Genomic DNA, 21,683 nt, shown 5'->3' with positions numbered 1-21,683 from the left:
GTGCCCTGCCTGCAGGGACGGGCGTGGGTTTTGGGGGGGCGGCAGGACCTGAGCCCTGGCTTGTGTGATGCACCGAGCCTAGAGCGCCACCTGCTGGGGGTGGCCTGATCCCTTGGGGCGGGGGAGGGCGCTCAATGCCAGAGGGCCCAGGAGCAGAGCTGGGCATATGCGCCCTCCCATCTGACCCGGGTACAGTCAGCACAGCCCTGTGCCACTGCCCCCACACTGGCATCGTGTCTGCCTATCATCCCACTGGGGGGATGAAGAACCACGGGAGAGCCCCCCCGCCCCACTCTACACATGGGCCAGGCTGGCACAGCTCCTGGGGGATGGCGGGATTCTGCGTGAACATCGTCCCTACCCCTCCCGCTGCCCGGGGCGCCCCCCACTCACCCTCTGTGCCCTGTGGTTTGCAGGTGGAGCAGCTTTTCTGCCTGGGCCTCAAGACCAGGGGGGAGTGCCACCGGGTCCTGGAGATGTTCGACTGGAACCTGGAGCAGGCCAGCTGCCACCTGCTGGACCCTGCCAGCGCCGCCAGGCAGAAGTACGCCGCCCCTTTCCCCAGTCCCTCCCCTGCGCTGGCGCGGCAACCCCAGGGGGTTCGCAGCCTCAGCACGAGCTCTCGGGGATCCCCCTTTTGTAACCTGACAGCTGGGCCCCTCGGGGGGCACCACAAGAGCTGCTGCCCGTCCGGGCGGGCCAGGCTCCATCCCGTGGCTGCTTGGTGTCGCCCGGCAGGACGGACGCCACTCTCGGAATCGGCGCCAGGCGGGCAGCTGTGGCCACGGAGCCTGACCCCCATCCCTGGCAGGGTCTGGAGAGACGGGGGAATGGACCCATCTGTGTTTCCCGGGGGGGCGGGGCCCAGCAGGGAAGGAGCAGGGGCTCAGGGCCAGGCTCTGCCCCAGCGGGAGCCCCTCCCTGGGAGCTATGTGGGGCCCCCAGCACATGCTCCAGCCGATGGCAGAGCGGCTGCCCCAGGGGCCCGTGCTGCCGGGACTGGGTGGGCCAGAGCACAGCCTGCTGCCCAACCTGGCTAGGGGAGGAAGGGCATGTTCCAGCCCAGGGAGGGACTGGCCGGGCAGCCGGTGGGGCTCAGCCCCAGAGAGCCTGATGCCGTGGGGCACCCCTGTGAGCACAGAGGGCCCGCTGTGTCTCAGGATTGGGCCCCCAGCTCACCTGCTCCCCTTGTCCCGCAGGCGGTGACGGCAGCAGGCCGGGAAGCTGAGTCAGACCTGGAGCGGGCACCTCCTGCCCCACCTCCGCGGTGCCTGCCCCCCACGTTGGATTGAGCTGGCCGGAGAGCCCGGAGCTTGGCAGAGAGCCTGACCGGGGCTCGGGACTGGCATGGGGCAGCCCCCGGGACCCCGCTGGGGGTTGCCCCGGAGCTCGCTGGAGAATTGTTTTGTAAAGAGAAATGTAATTTTAATATATATATATATATATATATAAATGTTCTATTGGAGAGGAACCCGGTGCCGCCCTGGCTGTGTGCTGCACCCCACCTGCCCCTGGGCCTTGGCTAGCAAAGGGGGCTCAGGTGCGGCCTCCCCTGGCCCCCCGCTCCGGTGCCAGGGGGCCCAGAGGAAGAGAGCAGCACTCAGTTTGGACCTGGCTCTTCTCTCCCGAGCTCCATGAAAGGGATGGAGCCATCACCCAGGCCCAGCGGGCGTCCTGCGGCAGGCGAGGGCCAACGTCCCGCTGACCAGCCCTGCAGCAGGCCCCAGGGCCCGGAGGAGAAGGGCACACCAACCCCTGCGGCCCTTCCCGGGCAGGGGGCAGCGTTCAGCCTGGTCCTGCCCGGCCCTGGAGTGGCTGGCAGAGCGGGCGAGGAACCCGGGCTCACTCCATTGGCGGGGCTGGGCGAGGGCAGACACTGGCTCAGCAAGCACCAGCCACACCTCTGCCCGCCACTTGCTTGGCAACCCCGGGGATGGGGGTGGGGGGAGAGTCCTAGGGCACAGAGCTCACTGTGGAGCCAAAGCCACCCCCCATCAGCCCAACTGTGTGTGCCCCCCGCATTCCTCCCCAAGGCTGCTTCACTCCCGCCCCATATTAGCGGCTTCGTCCGTCACACCGCTGGGGCAGTGCCCGGGGGCACCCTAGGGGGGCTAAGGGGTGGGAGCAGAGCCCACGGGCACTGTGTGAGAGGCAGAGAGGTGGGGACAGTTCCTGCAGGCGCAAGGATGGGGGGGCAGAGGGATTGGAGGCAGTGCCCTTGGGCCCTGCTTGGGAGGCAGAGAGATGGGGGGGCTGCACCTGTGAGCACAGGGATGGGCACAGTGCCAGTGGGCACTGTCTGGGAGGCAAAGAGCTGGGGCAGGCCCACAGACACACGGATGGGGCCAGCGCCCATGGACACAAGGCCAGAGGGCTGGGGCTACGCCCACGGGCAGGGTGGGGAGCAGTGCCAAAGGACACAGGAATGGGGGGATGTCCATGGGCACAGGGATGGGGGATGCCCTCTGCCTGTGGAGGAAGCTAGTGCAGGTGAGGCCAAGGGCCGGGGGGGGGGCACGTGGCCCCGGCCTGGGGCAGAGTTTGTGACTCGCTTTGACATGCGGCAAAGGGCCCCAGCTGAGCATCGCCCCTTGAATGGACCTCATCAGTTACACACACACACACACCCCGCCTTGCCAACGGGCTGCTCTAGTGAGCAGCACAGGGTCCCGGCAACGCAGGGTTCTAGTCCCCATTCTGTCTCGAACCTGCTGGGTGACCTTGGACAGGTCCCGGCCTCTCAATGTGCCTCAGTTTCCCCTCCCGCAGCATGCAGTGAGGGCACTGGTGTGTCCCAGCTCATCCATGTCTGTGAAGCGCATTGTGGGCCTGTGCCCTTAAGCCCCCCCAGTACAGCTCGTACCCCTGATCTGCTAGGCCCCAGGCTGTGTGCCACGCCCTGGTTGGATCCTGGGCCCAGGCAAATGGGCAGGGATGGCCGGGGTGGGAACAGACGTCACACCACAGGTGAGTCCTCACAGCAGGGCTGGCTTAGCACCAGGGCCCCAGACTGCCCAGGGGTCTGTACCCCCCTCCCCAGGGCGGCCTTTGGGGAGCTGGGGCTGGGGATGGCTTTGGGGGGGGGGGGGCTGTGGCAGCAGAGGCGGGTTAAGGTTTCCTGGGCCAGAGCAAATGGGGGACCCCTCCCCACCCCTTCTGCCTGCAGACGCACACCCCCTTTCTGCCCCTTCCCTGGGCTCTGCCCCTGTTCCTCCCAGGCCTCCCCCCATTCCCTCCCAAGACTGGAGAAGCTCTGTCCCCCCTTATGTCCCACAAGGCTTCAGTGGGGAGCCAGGAGCCCCTCCAGTCCTGGGGCTGGGGGGGGGGGGTCCAGGTGCTGGGGCTTCCCCCGCCACCCCCCGCGCTTCTGCGAGTGACCAGGGTCCAGGAGCTGGGGCTTCTCCCACCCTGCAGCTTCCCCCACCCCGCCCTCCTGCCTAGCCACCGGGGTCGCCATGGACCCTGGCTAATCCGCCACTGTGTGGCAGCCTCTTGCCCAGCTGTAAGGATTGGACCCTCCCTGCTCACGTGGCCGCCCCCCCCCCCCCGATGCCAGGCAAACTGTCGCCTCTGTGCTACAAAGCCCTGATTTGGGGCCCAGCCCCCTGAGGTGCTGCCGGGACCGCCCGGCGCCGTGGTAGTCCTTGAGGGGCCTGCCGCTAGGTTTGGGATGGGCCTGGGGGCACCTCCTGAGTCTTGACCCCATTGGGCCCAAAGAGCACGAGTCTATTGGCCTTGAGGGCCTGGTGTGAGGCCCAGCTGGTCGGCCAGGGCTCAGTTACCCCGGGCTGCTCCAGCAGTTGTTCCCATGAGCCACACGTCATGGCCAAGGAGCGCTGCTGGCTGGGACGGGTGCCTGAGAGGCGCTGAACACACTTGGTTGGTGTTTATGTTACGCACGTGGCCAGTGGCGCCAGCCGAGCTCAGGGCCCCATTGCACCAGGAGCTGCAGGGACACGAGAGCACCAGCCAGCTCAGCGTCACCATGGCCAAGCCCGCCAGTGCAGAACTGGGCTACGGCAACACTAGGAGCAGCGAGCGAGCGGGCTGCGGGCCCAGGGAGGGAAACCAGCTCATGCAGAGGGCTGGTGCCACTTGCGGCCTGTTCCTGGCTGTTTTGGAGGCCGTACTCGTCTGTGGGATTCCGGTGTGCCCTACACAGAGTGGAAAATGTCCCCCCCTAGGCGTAGGGTCTGTGTGGGATGAGGAGGGGGCTAGCACCGGCCCTGCCCAAGGTGTGCATCCAAAGAGGCGTCTTTGGCGTAGTCGCTCGGGGCTGTTACACTTACAAGAGTATTCGACGGCTCGTCACGTTTGTAACATGTCTGTCTATGGCATCTAGGGCTTAATTCGTTTTTTTCTTTCAAGAACATAAAATGAAACTTCAGAATGAGGCTCCCAGCCAGCAAATTGTCCCTGCCCTGAAAGCAAACCTGGGGGAGGTATGAAGTGCTGCTGAAGTGAGCAAAGCCAGCGGCACAAAGGGAACATGGAGTTCCCTCACCTACAGGTGGGTCAGCACAGCCCGTCAGAAAGCTGGCGCCCTGGTCTGGCCATTAGCGTAGGGGTGGGCGTCGGGACTCCTCGATTCCCAGGCCAGAAGGGACCGGTACAATCACCTCCTCAGAGCTGCATCATCCAGGCCAGAGGCTTCCACCCTGCGATTCCTGCATCCAGCCCCTCATTTCTGATGGAGCGAGAGCACAGCTCTTAGAAAGAGACATCCAGTCTTGCTGGCTAGTGCTGGCGGCTCCGCCACATTCCTAGGGGAGCTGTGGCAAAGGTTCATTAGCCCCGTTGTTAAAATTCTGCACCTTATACCCGCCCACTTTGGACTCGCCTGCCTTCCCTGGCCTCCAACCGGCCTTCGTTCTGCCTCTGGCTGGTGTGTTAAGATTCAAGCAGCTGAGTTTTCTGGGGCACTTGTTCATCTTGTGGATGAAATTCACCCAGGCCCAGATGTCCCACCCATAACCCCCGCACCGATGGCCTCAGAACAGGGCTGAAGGAAGACTTACCACGTGCCATTCGCCAGGCATATGCACCATTCCTGGCTGGTGGATTAGTAGAGGGAACCAGCTTATTGTGCGTGTCCACCCGGGAACCCAACTCCCGGGTTCTGCTCAGCCCGGCCGGGAGCAGAAACGTGCCACGTGCCAAAGTTATTGACTGTCAAATGCTCACGACAACCCGCTCTCCAGCCACCGGATGTCCCCAGCACTAGCCACATGAGCCTGCCAGGCAGGAGAAGCCCTTTTGTCCAAGGTTAAGTGGCTAGAAGGGTTTTGTTCCCTCCTGGTTCCTTCCCGTCCACTCACAGCTCCCTCCTTTTGCAGCCAGCAGCTTCCCTCTCGCCCTTCCTATCACTCCCTTTGAAACACCGTTCAGGGATGATCTACCACACAGAAAAGCATTCTACAGCGCACGAGTAGCCTCCCCCATCCATGGGCATGGGCCGGGTGATCCCCTATGCTGGGGCTTAAACACCACAATGGTAGGCGTTCCGGCAACCGCCAGATCGGACTGCGTGTTCCAAGCACGCTGCTGGCAAACAGTCACTGATGCAAATACTCTTCCAAGTCTTTATTTGCAAACAGGAATTGCTCTTGGGGTAACACGGACGCCCTCTTACAAAAACCCGCCAGATTTTCCCCCCAAGCGTCCCACCAGCTCTGCGAATCAGGAACACTTCAGCCCTACCATCCGCGGAGGAGATCTCAGATCGCATTAGAGATTCTTTACCGGTCCCATTTAGCAAAGCGTCAGAGGAGCGAGTCTGGCCGTGGAGAATCGCCAAGGCCTGGAGCAGATGGATTCTCAATCTGTAATGAATAAAAAGAAGCATTAGGGGCTTCTGCTAAAGGAAAACACCAGCAGTTCGTCCCTCACCCTCATTTACCACAAGGCCTGAAATGAAGAGGGCGGGAAATTGGCCCCTGGCGTAACTGCCATCACGGAGCTGAGCCCAGAACCCCGCTGCAGCTGCACAAGGTGGGAATGTAATTGTCCACGTGTGACATTCGCTACCTGGCTTGCGGAACAACACCCAGGTGTGAAAATTTGACCTGCTCACTCCAGGAAAACCCTGGCAGGCTTCCAAGCTGCAGATCAGTCAGTGAACAAACCCCACAGAAATTGTACATTACTAGCGACGCCCATCCCAGCACGAGTGACATCAGCACGACCCACGTGTCCTCTCTCCAAGGCGGGTCTGATTCAGATGAGAGGATCGGGCAATAACACGGGACCGCTGCCGGCCCTTTGTCTCCCTGGCTGTGGTGAACACATTGGACAGAATGAACCGGGCCCGGATCTTCAAAGATCCAACTTCTTGAGGCGCATCACTCCTATTGATTTCAATGGGCGCTGGCCCCAGGACCAGCACCTGGAGAGCATATCGCAAAAGCCAGAGCCCAGCTGCCAGGTAACAAGGCTAGTGAGCTCCCACCACTGGGCAGCGCAGTTAGGACCCACACACATTGCTCACTTCCTCCTCCCCCCCACAAAACCAAGCAGGCACATTTACATTGGCAGATCCTGCAGCTCCCTTCGCTGAGGGTCCCTTGCTCCCCGCTCACCTCGGGGACGGAAGCCCAATAAAACAACCAAGGCCCTGGTGGGGCATTGCAGGAATCCAGTCCCTGCACTCAGCACCCGCAGCTCCCGTTGGCTTTCACCGGCACTGCAGGTGCTCAGCGCTCCGGCCAAATCAGCTCGTCCACATCTGGCTGCCGGTGGTGGTTCCCAGCTCTCCGAGCTGCTCTGCCTGCTTTCGGCTAGTGAGAAAGTTCTCGGGCTAGGGGACCAGGGTGCAGGAGGAACGCAAAGCCCCGCCCCACCCAGTGTGCTCACCTCTTCCTTCCTCGGAGGAGCTCGCTGCCTCTTCTGAGGACGTTGCTGTTGGTGACAAGAAAGAGTGAAAACGGCGTGAGCTGGCATCACGTCATTCTTTACTCCCACCGTGAGTCCAGCATCCTCCGATTGTGACAGCTTATTAACAAGCTGGGATCCTGGTCTCGCTACATGATCAATACAGGAGCAACCAGAGCTTTTACCGTAGGACTTGCTATCCTGGCTCTGAGCAGTGACCCATCTAGTCTTGTCTCCAGCAGTAGCCAGCTCAAGAAGAAGGCATGAAACATTGAGCGTGAACAGTTAAACACGATGTACATTTCTCTCTCTCACTTCAGCAGTGCATAGGCCTGGTGTTGGCCTGCTGCGCAGAGATCCATTTCACCACACCCTTTTCCCCCGTCCTATGCATGGCCAAAGTACAACCCTACAAGCTGGGGCCATATGACCCCGAAGACCCACAGGGCCAACCAGCTCCAGATTCTATACAAATCCTTACCTGGCCCAGTGAGTTTGGCGTGGAAATCTCTTGACACCAAGTGTGCAGAGGACACAGTGCGAGGGGGTGAAAATAACGTATAAGTGGAGACAGAAAGCGACCCACGCCCAGATCTCTGGAGTGCTTCTAGTTTTTGTTGCTGGCTGTTGTTAAATTGGCCAAAGGGACATTCACTTTCAGCCCCCAACCCCTAGGAAAATAATGCCCACGCTGGCAGATGACAGGTGCACTCCCCAGTCCCTGCGTCCTGGCTCTGGGAACTCACTTTGGTTTGGCAGCCTGTCTCCAGCACAGCCGATCTTTGGTCTCTTCTGACTGTACTTAGCACAGAGCTGGGGGCTCCCCGCCTGCCGGCAGCACCAGTCATGCAACTTTAACTCTGCATCTGGAGATGGAAAGTGCAGCGCAGTGTCACGAAGGGAAAAGTTACAAACATCTGCCAGGGAACTGGGCAGAACCGGCCTAATCCGATGCCCCTTGGAGTGAGTGAAACAAACACCCCATTTCTGTCAGTGGCTCTTGGCTTGGATCCCACGAGTCGCTCCTCCCTTAGCAGACAAACTGACAAAAACTGATGTGCAGAGAAGTTAAAACGGTTCATAAGCTTTGTTTATGGGCAACGGCGAATGCCGAATCAGTGTTTGCTCACCTAACTCTTCCATTAGAGCCAAGAGGGGATTTTACTTAACCCAGGAACTCTGACCCAAGCCCTTTCTGAGGGAAAAAATGTCAAATGCTGGGAACCCGTATTTAGTGACATTATTCTAATTAGCGGGAGCGGACACTAGTAACACGTCGACCCTGCTGCAGAACCTGGTCTGCCCTGTCTTGTGTCTCCAGTGCTCGGCGTGCACCAGTTAGTAATAGGTTCGGACTTGCACTGGGCAGGCACCCACTGGCCTCACAGCTACCCAGACAGTCAAAAAAAAAAATCTTAAATTTCCCTGGAAAAATCACCGAAAAGCTAAGGCGGGCCCAGCCCACGTGGCTCCCATTGCACGACGTGGGGGCAAGCTGCCAAAACTCCTCAGCCGTGCTTACCGCGGTCAGGGGACGCTTGGCGTGAGTCCTTCCAGGATCTCTCCTGCCGCCCGTCGACGAGCTCGCTCTGGCTGTTGTAGAGACAGCGGATCCCAGCGCCGTATTGGTTCGGGGAGGCTGGATACAGCATCGTCACACGGGCGTCCGCCAAACCTGCAACAACCCGCCGTTCGCGCAGCAGCTTTCAGACTCTGGGCGCGGACGTGCCCCGGAGCCGTGCAGCGCAAGAGGCCTCCCTGGCCGTGCAGCCCCTGGGTTTCCAGCCCAATCCAAAGCCCAGTGAAGCCATGGAACGGTTCCCCTGGATTTCAGCAGGCTCTGGCTCCGGGTCTTAGAGAGCCCAGTTCGCACAAAGCTCCTCTGAGCCCCTGAACGCACGCACTCGTGTGCCGGGATTGATTCTCCAGCCCACCAAGCAATGGTGACATCCAGCAATACCCTGTCAGCTCATTAGGTATTGTGGCTGCTGCAGGCCGTGGTGAACCAGCAACAAACGTAAGCGGGGGACACCCCGGAATCATTAAACTACAACCGAGTGTAAAAAAATAGAGGGCCTGAGTGACGTTGGAGCTGGGTGAATTTCCTGCTGCTGTTTCTTGCAAGCCTCTCTAGGCAATGCCTTGCTCGCAAAGAGGAAACACGAGCAACTACTATCAATTCACCTGCAAAGGCTAAATCCCAGAAAAAGCAACCTGGACTTGTGCTGGGCCCACAGGCTGGGCGTGGCCGGGCTTTGACCGGTCTCAGATCACAGCGGGAGACAGGGTTCATGGCCCCTGCAGTCGCCCCACTGTGTAGAGAGAGTAAATTACCAACGCTTGCCTGCCCCCAGGGGGGTTTTGAGGATGAACGAGATGAGCCATTGGCTAAGCACCATTATTGAGAAGACGGCCCCAAACCACAGGGGACAGAGTTCAGGGCCCGAATGGGCTTGGGGCCCATGGTGAGTTGTATTTCCGCTGGCAGGACTGGGATTCTCTCTCCTCACGGGTGCTGAGCTGGGATCCTCGCATGGGACAGGATGGGCCCACGTGACTGATTCCCTGTCACTGCAGGGGAAGAGGTACTGGGGGGGATTGCGCCCCTTCTCAGCTGCTGGGTCTCCATGGAGACGACCCTCCTAGGTCAGCAGGTCCGGCCCTCTCTGTGGGGCAGGCGCTTTCTCCATACTAACCCCTCACAGCCTCGTAAGGAGGAGGCATTAGTCCATCTCACTCACAGTGAAGGGAGGTGCCGTGTTAGAGCTAACCTCGCGCAGAGCCAGGAAAGGGACCACAGGGTGAGGACTAGATCTAACAGGCCCATCTGGCCCTGGCCCTGCCAGCATACCCCACCTCCTCTGCTCCGTCGGTAGTGCCGATCCAACGCTCCGTCTCGCAGCGAGCAAGGGCAGGACGGCAGATCCTTGTTCCAACCAGCTGGATCTTGCTCCGTGCGAAGCCAGGCCAGACACCTCAGTCTGTAGTTCACACGCACCTGACTGGCTAGACTGTATATCCACAGCCCACGCAGATCTAGGGCCAAAACAATCAACAGGTTTTGCCTTCCACTGAGTCAACGGCAAGATTGTACTAGCTCAGGCAGAGGGAGACTGGACTAAGCTGAGTTCTCGGACAACTTGGACCATACGGGAGACTAACTGGTGATATTTTCGGACATGGAAAGCTAACCCGGGCCTCGTTCCACAGCCTCCGACTGTTGCCATTGGAACGCTCCCGAAACTCACGCGCCGAGTGTGAAAGCTGCATCGCGGTAGCTCTGGGGATGGTCTCTCAGCTAGGCACTGTCCCTGTGAGTAGGCGTAGGACTCAGCTCCGGCTTGTAAAGCAATAGGCCGTGGGCACAGCCAGTCCTGACAGGCATGTCTGACTGGGCCAGTGCCGCGCCAGGGGCATTCCTGGGGCGTTAGCTGCACGTCAAGGTGGCCATTCAGCGGGTCAGTGTTGGCCCCACTGACAGCCCTGGCAGATTTTCCCCTGGTTTCAGTGGGGCCAGGAGCTCACTCACAGCGTCTGGGGGAACCTCTCACCTCGGCACAGTCTTGGCCCATCTCAGCTGCAGAATGAAACGGTTTGGCTGCGGGGCCCGTACCTGTGTTGTAGCCTCTGAACTGGTCGGGGCGATATTTGGCGGCTGGGGGCCTTCGGGTCAGATCGTCATTTCGGTAAAATCCATCCCCGCTGAACGACAAAGCAAACCCATCATCGCCTTTCCTGATAGGAGCAGGTTTCTGCTCTACACCAGCCCCAGCAAGTTCTCTATGAACAACTCCCGACCTGCCAATCTCATCGCCCACCTCAGACACAGGGGGAGGGGGGCCCACAGCAGATCAACGGATAAGCATCCCCGGCTCACAGAGCACAAGGCTGAGCCTATGGGCGTCTCGCCAGGAAGCAGCTGTGGTGCTGAGAGCTCTGAAGCGGCAATGCCTTTGCTGGCAGGGTAATGCTCCTTTTAAGGATTCATAGAGTGTGCAGAGAACTGCCGCCATTTTGGTTTCAGCCCTCCTGTAGCCTGTTACTGAGGAGACACACACACTCTGCTTTCTCCCAGGGGAACTTTAGTTTGGGTCATATTGTACTTGTTTGGCTTCATCTAGACTAAAAGACTGAAAGCCGGTGCTGCTCTCTGTGTATGGAAAGAGAGAGCCGGGAGTGACTCTCATTCATTAGATTACAAGCAAAGCAATGGAGAGCTCCCTTAATCCTGATCGGTCCAAAGTTCACAAGACACCCAATGCTCATTTGTATTTGTAAATCCTCAGCCTTTCAAGGGGTCGCCTGCATTTTAATGACACGACACCCTCGGGAGACACAGGGGCACCGTCAGGGGCACATTATGGTAGTTCTGAGGTTGCAATGTGACCCAGCTGCAAAGGGGTAAATACAGAATTGGGAGTCGTATGAATTGATCCATAGAGGAGTGAGCATACAGCACCTGGAGTAGCCCATCAGCACGTTGGTCAAACCCAGCTTGGGGTAATCCCATTGCATGCCGCCATCTTGGTAAAGGATGAGGACGTAGGACTTGAGTCCATCCGTGGTGAGCACAGCCTGGTACGTGTTTGTCTAGAGAAACACAAGGTGCGCGGGGAAGGGACAGGATGAGGCTATGGGGGTACAAATCACTATTCAGCGAGCAAAAACAAACAGCGCTAATGCTAACAAGGAGTTCTCTGCTGTGACAGTGGGGCGTAGGGGTGAATCTCTGCAACTCCCGGAGAGCTTGGCAGTAGTAAAACCAGACACAGGAAGCAACGACAGGCGTAATTCTCGAAATAAATATCACAGGCCACCAAAGACTGTGCAAGCAAACTTGGCCACCAAACACTGTCAACCTTTCTTATTTTTCGTGGAAAGCGTTGTGACATTTTCGTCGAAGGTTTTATCAAAACAATTGTCAAACACTTTAATTTACTGAAAATCGTGCTCTTGGTCAAGCAAAGCTTCCCATAACCACTTCGAAAAAGTTTCCAATAAAAATGTGTATAAATGCCAAATTAAAAATATATTTTGAAAAATAATTCAAGATCACCAAAAAATGGGCCTATTTCAAAGGGTTTGAAACAAACAACTTAAAAATTGGTTTCAATGTGTGATAGTTTTTGATCAGCTCTGTATGCAATTGATCATGTAACAAACAGAAAGATTATATTACTTAGGATGTCTCCATGAAAAGTGAGTGTAGGGGGCTTTACCTAGAGACCCACGTAAGCCCTCTTTTGCATAGGTCTCATGCATGGGGTGAATTTATCTTCGCTAAATGTTCAAGTGAAACAGTCAAAAGTTAACTTGTTTCTCCCACACAGTAGTAGTGCACAGTAGTAATGGTAGCATGGGTTCTGAATTCATGCCCGCTCCAAGTTCACGAATTCAGGCTATCATAGGTTATCTGGTCCCTGTCACTAGCATCTGAGCACTTCATTGTGTTTAATGTAGGTATTGTCCCATTTTACAGATGGGAAACTGAGGCACAGAGAGACAGGGACTTGCCCAAGGTCACATGGGACCTGTGTAGTGGAGCAGTAAACTGAACCCAAGTTTCCCGAGTCCCAGACTAGCACCTTAATCACTGAATCGTCCTTCCTCCCGTAGAAGTTCCCCAGAACGTTTGGAAATCGATCCAGACCAATCCAGAAGCAACATCTCTCTGGAGAAAAGCTGCCGGGGGCGTCTAAATATGACCCGCGTATCACAGGACACAGACACAATGCGGCAGCCTAAGCCTGACCAACACTGGGGGGTGCGGGTCATTGGGGCAGGAAGCCACTTTGACAATAGCTTCCTGAAGCCCATGTGGCCACTTACCCGAGTGACAGGTTGCCATGCTGGATAGGCTGGGGCCTTCTCCCAGGTGATCTTAAGCGTCCATTTTGCAGAGTACGAAGTCTTCAGGTATCGCCGAATCTTGGCCTCCACGTCTCGGACAAACGGGTGTTCGGCAGAATCCCGAGTAACAAACTCCTGCGGGTTGTGCATGGGTATGTTACGGCTCCAGGGCAGGGAAGGGCAGAGCTAGCATTACGCATGCGAAGGTCTCAAAGGAGACCACAACCCCTCGGCTCACTCATGCATATTCCTCCCGTTGACTAAGGACTTCTGTGATGCTTCGGCCTTACGCAGACCCTCTGCAAAGGGGCGAATTTCATGCCGAGTGAGGCTGGACTCGGACGTTAGGGGACCAGCAGGAACTGCTGAATCCGGCAACCCTATAACGCCCCACTGCTTGGTCGTCTCCACATCGGCAGGATATCTAATGACTTGCTAAATCATAAGCCGCAGAATGCGAACAAGTGCAGCATACCTGTGCCTGACGTTTAGCACGTCTAGCTGGGCCTCCCCACGTGTAAAAACTGACCTGGTAAAACGTGGTGCCAACACCTTTGGAGAAATCCGCGTTAGCCCAAAACACAGCAACCATTGGTACTTTCTCACGGCCGGTAAATCCTCCGGGAGGTGGGTTTGGAGATGGGAACATGTCACTGTCTGAGGCTGGAAAAACGATTTGTCCGTTGTCTGTAAACTAAACGACAGTATTCCTTACGTTAGCTCCTTCGCAGGAGAGACGAACTAATGCATAACGAAGCACAGGCTCTGTCTACACACCCACAGCTGGCCCGTGCAAGTTGACCCGGGCTCGCGGGGCTGGGGCTGCGGGGCTGTTTCATTGCTGCGTAGACGTCTGGAGCCCGGGTTCTAGGACCCTGCGAGGTGGGAGGTTCCCTGAGCTCAGGCTCCAGCCCAAGACATCTACACAGCAATGGAACAGCCCCACGAGCCCATCGGCTGGCACAGGACAGGTGCGGGTTTTTCTTTGCTGTGTAGACAGATAGTCACAGGCTTGCTGCAGAGTCCGCTGAAGTCAATAGAAAGACGCCCGTTGACATTAGGGGATTTGGGGCTCAGACCTATCTGTAGTGTGTCTTTGATCATTATTACTGATTTTTGCATTGCTGTAGTGCCCAGGCGATCCAGCCACCGGCCAGGCCTGCACTGAGCCAGGCGCCGCGCAGGCACCGAGCGAAAAGGCAGCCCCTGCTGTAGTTCATTTTTTACTGTTTCATTGCAGAACATTTTTTTTAAATTAGAAAGTGACTGTGATCTTAATAAACCCTCTAAATCCAGTGAAAACACCTCTGGCTCAGACACTGGAGATAAAATCCAAGGAACATTTTTTCCAGCCACCGATAAAAATGATTTTTATGTCTACAAAAATTAACCCACAGTTGTTGAAAATGAGGGGGGAAAACTCCCCACATTTATACCCGACCAGCTAAAATCTTAATCCGCTCTGCATGTTCCAACAGATCTTTGTTCATTTCTAAAGGACTGGCCAAGTGCACATCTCATTTAGACTCACGTAGAGAGAATCGCGCAGCGTTTTCCCAAACGGGAACCCAATCTCGGGTTTGAAGACACGGGAGTTAAAATCCACTCTTCTCTCCACGTATTGCTTATCGCTTTCCTTTGCTCCATATGGATACAGGGGCACGGCTGCAACTAAAACACAATGATTACAAGCAGCTTCCTTTAGTTCACTAGCTAAAGATTTTCAAATATCAAAGGGACCGAGCGGATGGCAGGGGACAAAAGACCCGCTTTGGGCAGGGGAAGCGGAGTGGAATTAAGGCAGGTTCCTTGGACCATAGGATCCGGATTGGAGGGGACCCCGATGCCGCAGAGCAGCAGGTAATCGTACAGGGGGGTAAATCGTCAGGGGGACAGCGGAGGTCATGTTCAGTTGCAGAAATCTGTCTATTGCTCAGAAATTCATGGGAGGTGGCTTACCTGTTGCTGACTGTCCTGTCCCACTTGTAGTGGCCTCTCTGGTCCCAACTGACACCGACGCTGTTCTCTCCTGGTCAAACCCTGCTCTAGTATCGGACTGAGGGGCTGTTGACACAACCAGAGCAATATCTCAGGAGTTGGGAGGGGAGATCACACACAACTCAGAACCCTCCATGTTTACAAATGGTACAAATTAGATGTTCAACTACCTGATGTGCGGCCAGATGGTCAAGTGCCTAACTGGCCTCAGCTGCACTCTGTTATTTGGGCCAGCACCAAAAAGGGAAAGGCTGGCTGTGAAATAGTCAGAGATAAGTCTTTGCCCAAACCCGCGTTGACAGGGAGAGGCCTAGGGGGGCATCTGCCATTGCTTCCTAGGGGTTAGGCACAATAAAGTACAGCTCAAAGACGTGAGTAAATATTAGGAGGCTCCTATCGCAAGCGCTGAATTCATCCCTTTCATTTAGAAACCGGGGCTTTCACAAAGACACTAAGTGACCCTTCATAACAGAGCTCCACAAAACCAACATGGCTTCCACCCTGACACCTGCCCTCACCATGGCCCCTGTCCCCAGGAAAACAGGTCTCCCAGCGTGCCCCAGACCTCAGCCCCGGAGACCCAAGACGTGCTACTGCACATGGACAACCAGCTTGGAAAGCGGATGGGACTGAGCTGAAAAACACCAGCCTGAAACGAACCCATCTGGGGACACTAGTTATCAGCGTGGGACATACCTGTTGTTCCCAAGAGGGGGAACGGTGTCGCTGCCCGTCCTCTGGAGGGTGCTGGAGTGGTGTCAGCTGGCACATGGGACGCACCAGCCAAACCCAGATTAGCCCCCCGTTCTGGGGGCGTTTTCCCCTTCTCCGAATGGAGGGAAGGGGCGTGGGATCCCGTGGCAGCGGGAGTACAAGAGGTGGCCAGGCGTACTGTCGTTAGTGGTCGCCCGGTCACTGCCTCCAGTCCTGGGAATGCCGCGGGGACTCCTGAGTCACCAGCAGAGATGGCTGCTTCTTTCGTAACCCCAGCGGGCCCAAGTACTGTCGGCCTCTCGGGAGAGGAGGGGGAGGGCACCGGGGCACTAGAAAACAAAGGTCCTGGCCGTGCAGTCTCTGAAGCTGAGGGCCCAGCAGCGGTTTCACCGGGAGAGGCAAAGGCAGCTGGGGTTGTTTCCCCCGACGGCACATGTATTCCTGTGGATCTCCCATCCCCTACGGACGAATATGGGGAGGTCTCAGCATTGGCCCAGGTGCCTCTTTCGCCTGGGGGCAGCTCTGCCCCGTGTGCTGGACTCGCCTCTGCATGCTGGGCACCGGGGTTAGAGGTGGTGGTTTCCTTGTGGGCTGCGGACGCAGAACCAGCCGTGTCCCCTCTTCCTTCTGTAGCTACAGGTGGGATGGGAACTCTCTCGCCAGCTGAAGACGGAGGAGCAGAATCCACGGCGCTGGGGCCTCCCGGTGAGTCCGAGATGGCAGGGAGAGAGGCTGGGTCCCCAGGCACTACAAAGACGGACGCGGACGTTCCCTCGTTGGCTGCAGACGTCTCCCTCGCCGGGGCTGGACGGGGAGCCCCGAGAGCACCGAACAATCCGTTTGTTGCATCGCCCGTTGTTTCAGGCTCAGCCGGGGCTCCGCTGAGAGATGCAAAGGCAGGTGGGGATGGAGCGAGTCTGCCTGGCACGGTCCCGTCTCCTAAGGGTGCAGGAGGGGATGCGTTGGCGCTGGCCAAGGCAGGCACCTCTGCTGCCTCCCCGGGACTCCGCTCCGGGACGGAGGGCGAGGGATTTGTTGCACTCTGGAGATTGGGGTTGGAAATGGGGGCTTCTCCATGCGCCGCAGACACCGGACTAGCCGTATCCCCTCCGTTTTCTGTGGGTGCGGGGGCCAGCGCTGTGTCCCGAGCCGAGGATGGCTGAGGAGAATCCACAGCGAATGCTCCAGGTTCTCCTGTTGGCAGCTCGTCCGTGGGAGCTGGACTCGGCTCTGCGTGCTGGGGCGAGGGATCTGTTTCACTCCGGGTGCCCGCGTGAGATGCTGTGGCTGCCTCGTTCGCTGAGCGGTTGGCTGCTGGCTCTGCACTGGAGGGTGCAGCTACCCCGCTGGCAAAGCCACCAGAAACATTTGCTCCTGCAGGACCTTTGGCTGCTGCCGCAGGTGCCGCAGACTCTAGGACTGATGGAGCGCGGGGCGTTCCCTTCACACTAGCGTGGGCAGAGTTTGCCAATTTCTCTCCCGCCCCAGGAGCGACAGGTGCTGTCCCTCCTGCAGCGTTTGGAGGTGGCTGGGGAGAACCGGGAGCACCAGAGAATCCAGCCGAGGACGATCCCGTACTTTCACTCTCTGAAACGGACGGCTCGGCAGGGATGTCACCGGGAGACGGGACGGCAGACGGGGCCGTTTCTCCTGACAGCGTAGATCTGGCTGTCCCCGTCCCAGGCTCTAGAAAGGAACGAGGGGAAGTTTCGGCATTGGACAAAGCCCCCAGATCTCCTGTCGGTAGCTCCTCTGTGTTAGCCGGACTCTGCTCTGCGTCGGAGGGTGAGGGATTTGTTCGGCTCTGGATATCAAGCACCGATGTTGGGGTTTCCTCATTTGTGGCTGACACGGACTTACCCGTATCCCCTCTTCCTTCCGGAGCTGCAGGGGCAGTAACTGTCTCGCTCTCTGAAGCCAGATGATGGGAACCAGTAATGCTGGGAAATGCACTTGGGGAGAGCCCCTCTCCCTCAGTCTCTGCGGGTCCTAGTGACCCAGCCTCTCCCCCCGCAGCTACAAAGGCAGGTGGGGATGTTTCCCCTGCCAGTGCCGATGTTCCTCGTCCTGTCTCGCTCTCTGGAGGTGGTTCTGGGGATTCTGGAGCACTCGATCCATCCTGCCCTGGGCTTTCGGTCTCTGAGACGGGGGCCTCAGCGGGAGAGGCAGCCGGAGACAGGAACGCCGCAAGACTTGACTCCATCTCTCCCACCGATGGAGAAAGAGGTGGTCCATTGGACACAGCAGTGCCAGTGGATGCCAAGTCCTCTGGCCCCCATCCAGTGCCGGGGGTGGCTGTCCAGTCCTCAGTAGCTGCGGAGAGAGGAGAGGAGGTGGTAACACCGGAGAACGTGCCAGGAACGGAGCTCGTTACCTCCAGCTCAGAAGGGGAGAAGAGGGTCGGGTGAGGGTCTGTTGGGCTGAAGTAGAACAAGGCCAACGCGGCGACCACTTCTCCTGCCGGAGTTGTGGCCACTGTCCTGGTTTCCGGAGAGGCATGCGAAGAGTTGGTGGCGCTGACTGACATTTCTGCTTCTTCTGTAGGGATCTCGGCTGCTTCACCGCCGCTGGCTCCTGGCTCGGGGGAGGAAGACGCTGTTTCCGGGACAGAATTGACATTGGCCCCATTCACGGCTGACACCAAACTAGCTGTTGCTCCCTCTGCCGGAAAAGAGGCGCTGGCTTCGCGGGCGTGGCCGCTTGAAATGGCGCGTTCTCCAGGCAACGTGGTGTTGGCGGGCATGGCGGACGGGGACGGAGGAGATCGGGCTGTCTCTGTGGCTGCCAGGACTCCGGCACGGAGCAAACTGCTCTCCGCCGCTGTGGGAGATGCAGCTCCAGGGGTGAACTCATCCTCTGGAGAGGCTGGGACAGCAGAGGTGGGCCCAGGATCTGCACAGGCTGGAGGACATGAAGCAAAGGCGTAAGTAATTCTAATAAGCAACTTGGTTATAAATCCAGCCTGGTTTGCAAACTACTCAATGCTTTTCTGTGCAGGACAACGCTAGCCCGCAGGGTCCTTTTGGGGCGCCCCGGAAAGGATTCAGACACTGAGCTGGCATCAATGCTAATTACATGAAACTTCAGTTTGCCAGGGCAAGTAAGGAATCCACATAAGCTGCTTTCTCCTTCAGGGGCTGCAGGTCACACGTTTGCCGTTGGTTTCCTGTGTTTTCGGGCTTCTGCGCACCCCCAGGGTAATCCACCCGCAGGATTACTAAGAACGGGCCTGGCCTGGCACATTCTTCTATGGGCCACTGCATCTTGGCAACACCATTCTGACACCTCGGGGCGGGGGCCTGTTGGTTTTGAGCAGTGGAGCGAGGGTGGCAGTCTCCCCAAATTGCCTGAACTCCTGGGTTCAGTTCCTTGCTCTGCTGCTGAGAGTGGCCATTCCCTTGGAAAAGCAGGCCCTCAACCACTAGCTGTGTGCCTCAGTTTCCCTCTGTCCGAGTGGGATAGTGACAGCTAGCTCAGAGGGGTGACGTGAGGACCGATTAGTTAATGTCTTTACAATGCAGGAAAGTGCTGTATAAAGCCTTCAAAATATGACCCTTATCATCCAGGTGACCTTGCTTACCCTGAGCCAAATTTGGGGGCAAACTTCACTGCAAGGATGGGGCCCAGACTGGAACGGCTGTTTTCCCAAAACACTCAGGAGGCCAAAGTTCCTGTTTTGTCCACCTTACACTGGGGGTAGCAGAACTGTGGGACTCCTTGAGTCTTGTCCTGATCCAAGGTGCATCTTAGCACCGAACGGTCCCAGAGAACCACGTACCAGCTGGGCCTAGCTAGAGAGCAGCTTGTTATGGTCACTCCCCATCACCTTCTCCTGCACCAGGGGCTGTGGAGAGGGAGAAGGAGGAGTTGGCTACGCTGGCTCTAAACCTGCCAGAGACTCCCCACCCAGCAGAGGACTTGTGGCCGGTTTCACATTCCCTTTACCCCACCTGAGTGATGTAAAGGGAGCAAAAGGGGCTGAGAATCCAACCCAGGATATCTTTGGCCTATCCAGGAGTCTGAATTTGTGCTTTGATCTCCCAGGTATTTGAAGAGGGGGATGATTTCAGGGGGGCGCGGAGAAGGCTGGGCGCTGCCATCAGCTCGATGGTTTAGGGAAGTTGACTTGCAAGGGGTGAGAAAGCCGGTCACTCCTGCAGAGGTTAGTATAGGACTGGGGCATTTCCCAGCAGCTGGGCTAAGATATTGTTTGGCTAGTCTATTGGCTGGTCATGGTGCAACCGGACTCCTCACTTATGCACATCTGGGAAGGAGCATGCAGGGGTGCGGATGGAGAGAGGTGCTGAATACATCTTCGCTCATTTGGATAACGGATGCCAAGCTGCTGGCACGTCAGCCAGAGCACTGCAGTGTGTAGCCCCAGTGCCCACGTCTCCCCCACCTAGATCATTAATGTCCAGGCCCCCAGCACCTTGGCACCTTCTAAGCCTTTCTACGGGTACAGTGCAGAGGGGCAGAAGGTGACACGGAGTAGGACAAAAGCTGGCACTGCAGCAGGCCAATGATAGATTGGGCTGGGGGTTAGGAGGGGACCTGGGGCGGGGAGGTGGAATGTGTGGGTGGGCAGGGAGAGCCGGGGGGGGTGGGGGCAGGGTATCTCCTTCCCAGGATCATTGGCAGCTGTGAGCAGCTGTCTGAGGGTGCCAAGATGGGACACACCACAGAGGGCCCCCTTCAGGGAATGCTTTCGATGCTATGTCCCCCATAGGCAAAGCTCTAGGGGACCTACAGTGGGATATGGGTGCCTCTCTAGGCAGTCAGTGCCATCGCTGCGCCCACCACAGGGGGCCTGAAATCCAGGCTCCTGGGGAGAAAGGCAGGATGGCATCTGGCAAACAGCTGTTCCAAGCCAGTTTGCTAAATCCTGATCCTACTGAGTAGCGCCTTCCCCCCGCCCCCAGACCCAGACATGCCCCCCGGTTCACAGGGTAACCGACAGATAAACTGCAGCACACGGCTTATTTCTTTGGGTGGCGGGGAGATTTTATGTGCACATGCAGGAATGTTTAGCGGCAGGAGGCATTTTTAAAACCCCCTTTTTTGCTGATTTTATCGGCAGCCTCCGGATTCGTCAGGAGGAGGCGCCATGTTTCCGCAGGCCCAGTGCATAACCAGCACGTGCACTGGCCCAGGCAGTGAGCAAGGACTGAGCACATTGTAACCTGTTCCGGACACACCAGAGCCGCTGGGTGGAGATGATACATCTGGAACTCAGAGCAGCAGCGCTACTGACCGCACGACGGGCCGCAATGCATTCCAGAGAGGCTAGCGAGGGGCTCTAAGGAGCGCTCAGACTGTATCTGTAACAGGATGGACCATCCTAACGTAGGAAACTGCAGAGCAGTGCAACGCCGCTCCCGGTAACATGAGAAGACGTGGTGTTTACAGCTCCGAGAACGACGCTATGGGACTTGCCCTACCTCAGTTTCCCTAGCTGTCAAATGGGAACAACAACACATCCCCATGTTTGTCAAGTACTTTCACATCCTCTGATGGAAGGTCTCTGTAAAGGGCAACATGTGGGTATTACTGTGCCTGTCGTTTTTACCCTCTTCCTATTTCCCTCTGATTGGGGGGGGGGGGGGGGGGGCGGTTTATTAAAGCACAAAATTGTTGCCAGAAATCTTTGGCATACGGTCAAAGAACACACAATGCCTCCGTAATGCATTGGGTTTACAGAGAACCACCTGGGACCAAATACCAGTTGTAAGGAGAACAGGTTAATTCACCCGCTTCTTGGGCTTGATCCTGCACAGCTCCTGCAAAATACGGAGCTGCCTTAACTCCTGTGTTCTCAGCACCTCGGAGGAAATGCTCAGCAGATCTCAGGATCAGGCCCCAGTTCTATTCTCAAGTCGCCCTGCCTCAGTTTCCCCAGCTATCAGGAGACCTGCCTGTGTAAAGCACCTGTCGCCCCGCTGACGAAAGGCTGTGCTAGACAAGTGCAGGAGTCCGGTTAATAAAAGCTTCAGCAATAGTCTCTTACCATCTCCGCCTCTGAGGCCGGGCGAGCTTGATCCAGTTTACAGTAGCACGCGCGCTAGTGAGCAAAACGCAGGACTTACCGTGTAGAATCCACAGCCAGCCACCTAAGCAGGTCCAGGAGACTGGTCTCCACGTCCCCATGTCTCAGTGGAGCGCGCCGAGCAGTGAGAGCTGCGAAGGCGGAGAAATGCGCTAGGGAAAAGGTAGCGAATGGGAAATGCAGGTCTCCTCCCTCCGTCCTCCGG

At 57.4% G+C, this 21,683-nt stretch overlaps 2 protein-coding genes across 6 annotated transcripts in view; one reads left to right on the top strand and one right to left on the bottom strand.

Moving 5' to 3' along the window:
- The window catches only part of TNK2 (tyrosine kinase non receptor 2), a gene marked incomplete at its 5' end in the record, with an annotated part of 43,331 nt that extends 24,998 nt beyond the window's left edge, over nucleotides 1–18,333 (top strand). For 4 of the 5 annotated variants that reach the window (XM_034781399.1, XM_034781397.1, XM_034781398.1 and 1 more), the window contains 2 exon segments: nucleotides 417–544; nucleotides 1,200–1,471. In XM_034781399.1, the coding sequence (XP_034637290.1) occupies nucleotides 417–544; nucleotides 1,200–1,206 (135 nt within the window). 5 annotated transcript variants of the gene reach the window in all.
- On the bottom strand, nucleotides 5,573–21,669 carry MUC4 (mucin 4, cell surface associated). Its single transcript, XM_034780548.1, has 13 exons — nucleotides 21,519–21,669; nucleotides 15,415–18,333; nucleotides 14,680–14,784; nucleotides 14,252–14,391; nucleotides 13,250–13,414; nucleotides 12,700–12,855; nucleotides 11,330–11,460; nucleotides 10,484–10,572; nucleotides 9,727–9,906; nucleotides 8,393–8,545; nucleotides 7,617–7,736; nucleotides 6,853–6,897; nucleotides 5,573–5,822 (listed from the first exon to the last, which is right to left on the bottom strand). Exons 1-13 carry the CDS (start codon nucleotides 21,577–21,579, stop codon nucleotides 5,818–5,820), a joined length of 4,269 nt encoding a protein of 1,422 aa, XP_034636439.1. The 5' UTR covers nucleotides 21,580–21,669; the 3' UTR covers nucleotides 5,573–5,817.
- Between the last annotated feature and the right edge of the window lie 14 nt (nucleotides 21,670–21,683).

This window comes from Trachemys scripta, chromosome 9 (assembly GCF_013100865.1).
Source record: "Trachemys scripta elegans isolate TJP31775 chromosome 9, CAS_Tse_1.0, whole genome shotgun sequence".
In the NCBI taxonomy this organism is placed as follows: domain Eukaryota; kingdom Metazoa; phylum Chordata; order Testudines; family Emydidae; genus Trachemys; species Trachemys scripta.
The sequence above is the reverse complement of the archived record's forward strand: the minus strand, read 5'-3'. Positions and strand labels throughout refer to the sequence as shown.

Coding starts and splice junctions, on each gene's coding strand:
- MUC4 (XM_034780548.1), bottom strand. CDS start 21,579: ATGGGGACGTGGAGACCAGTCTCCTGGACCTGCTTAGGTGGCTGGCTG. Junction 14,785..15,414: donor CCCCCTCTTGGGAACAACAG/GTATGTCCCACG, acceptor TTGTGTCAACAG/CCCCTCAGTCCGATACTAGA. Junction 12,856..13,249: donor TTGGCACCACGTTTTACCAG/GTCAGTTTTTAC, acceptor CACAACCCGCAG/GAGTTTGTTACTCGGGATTC.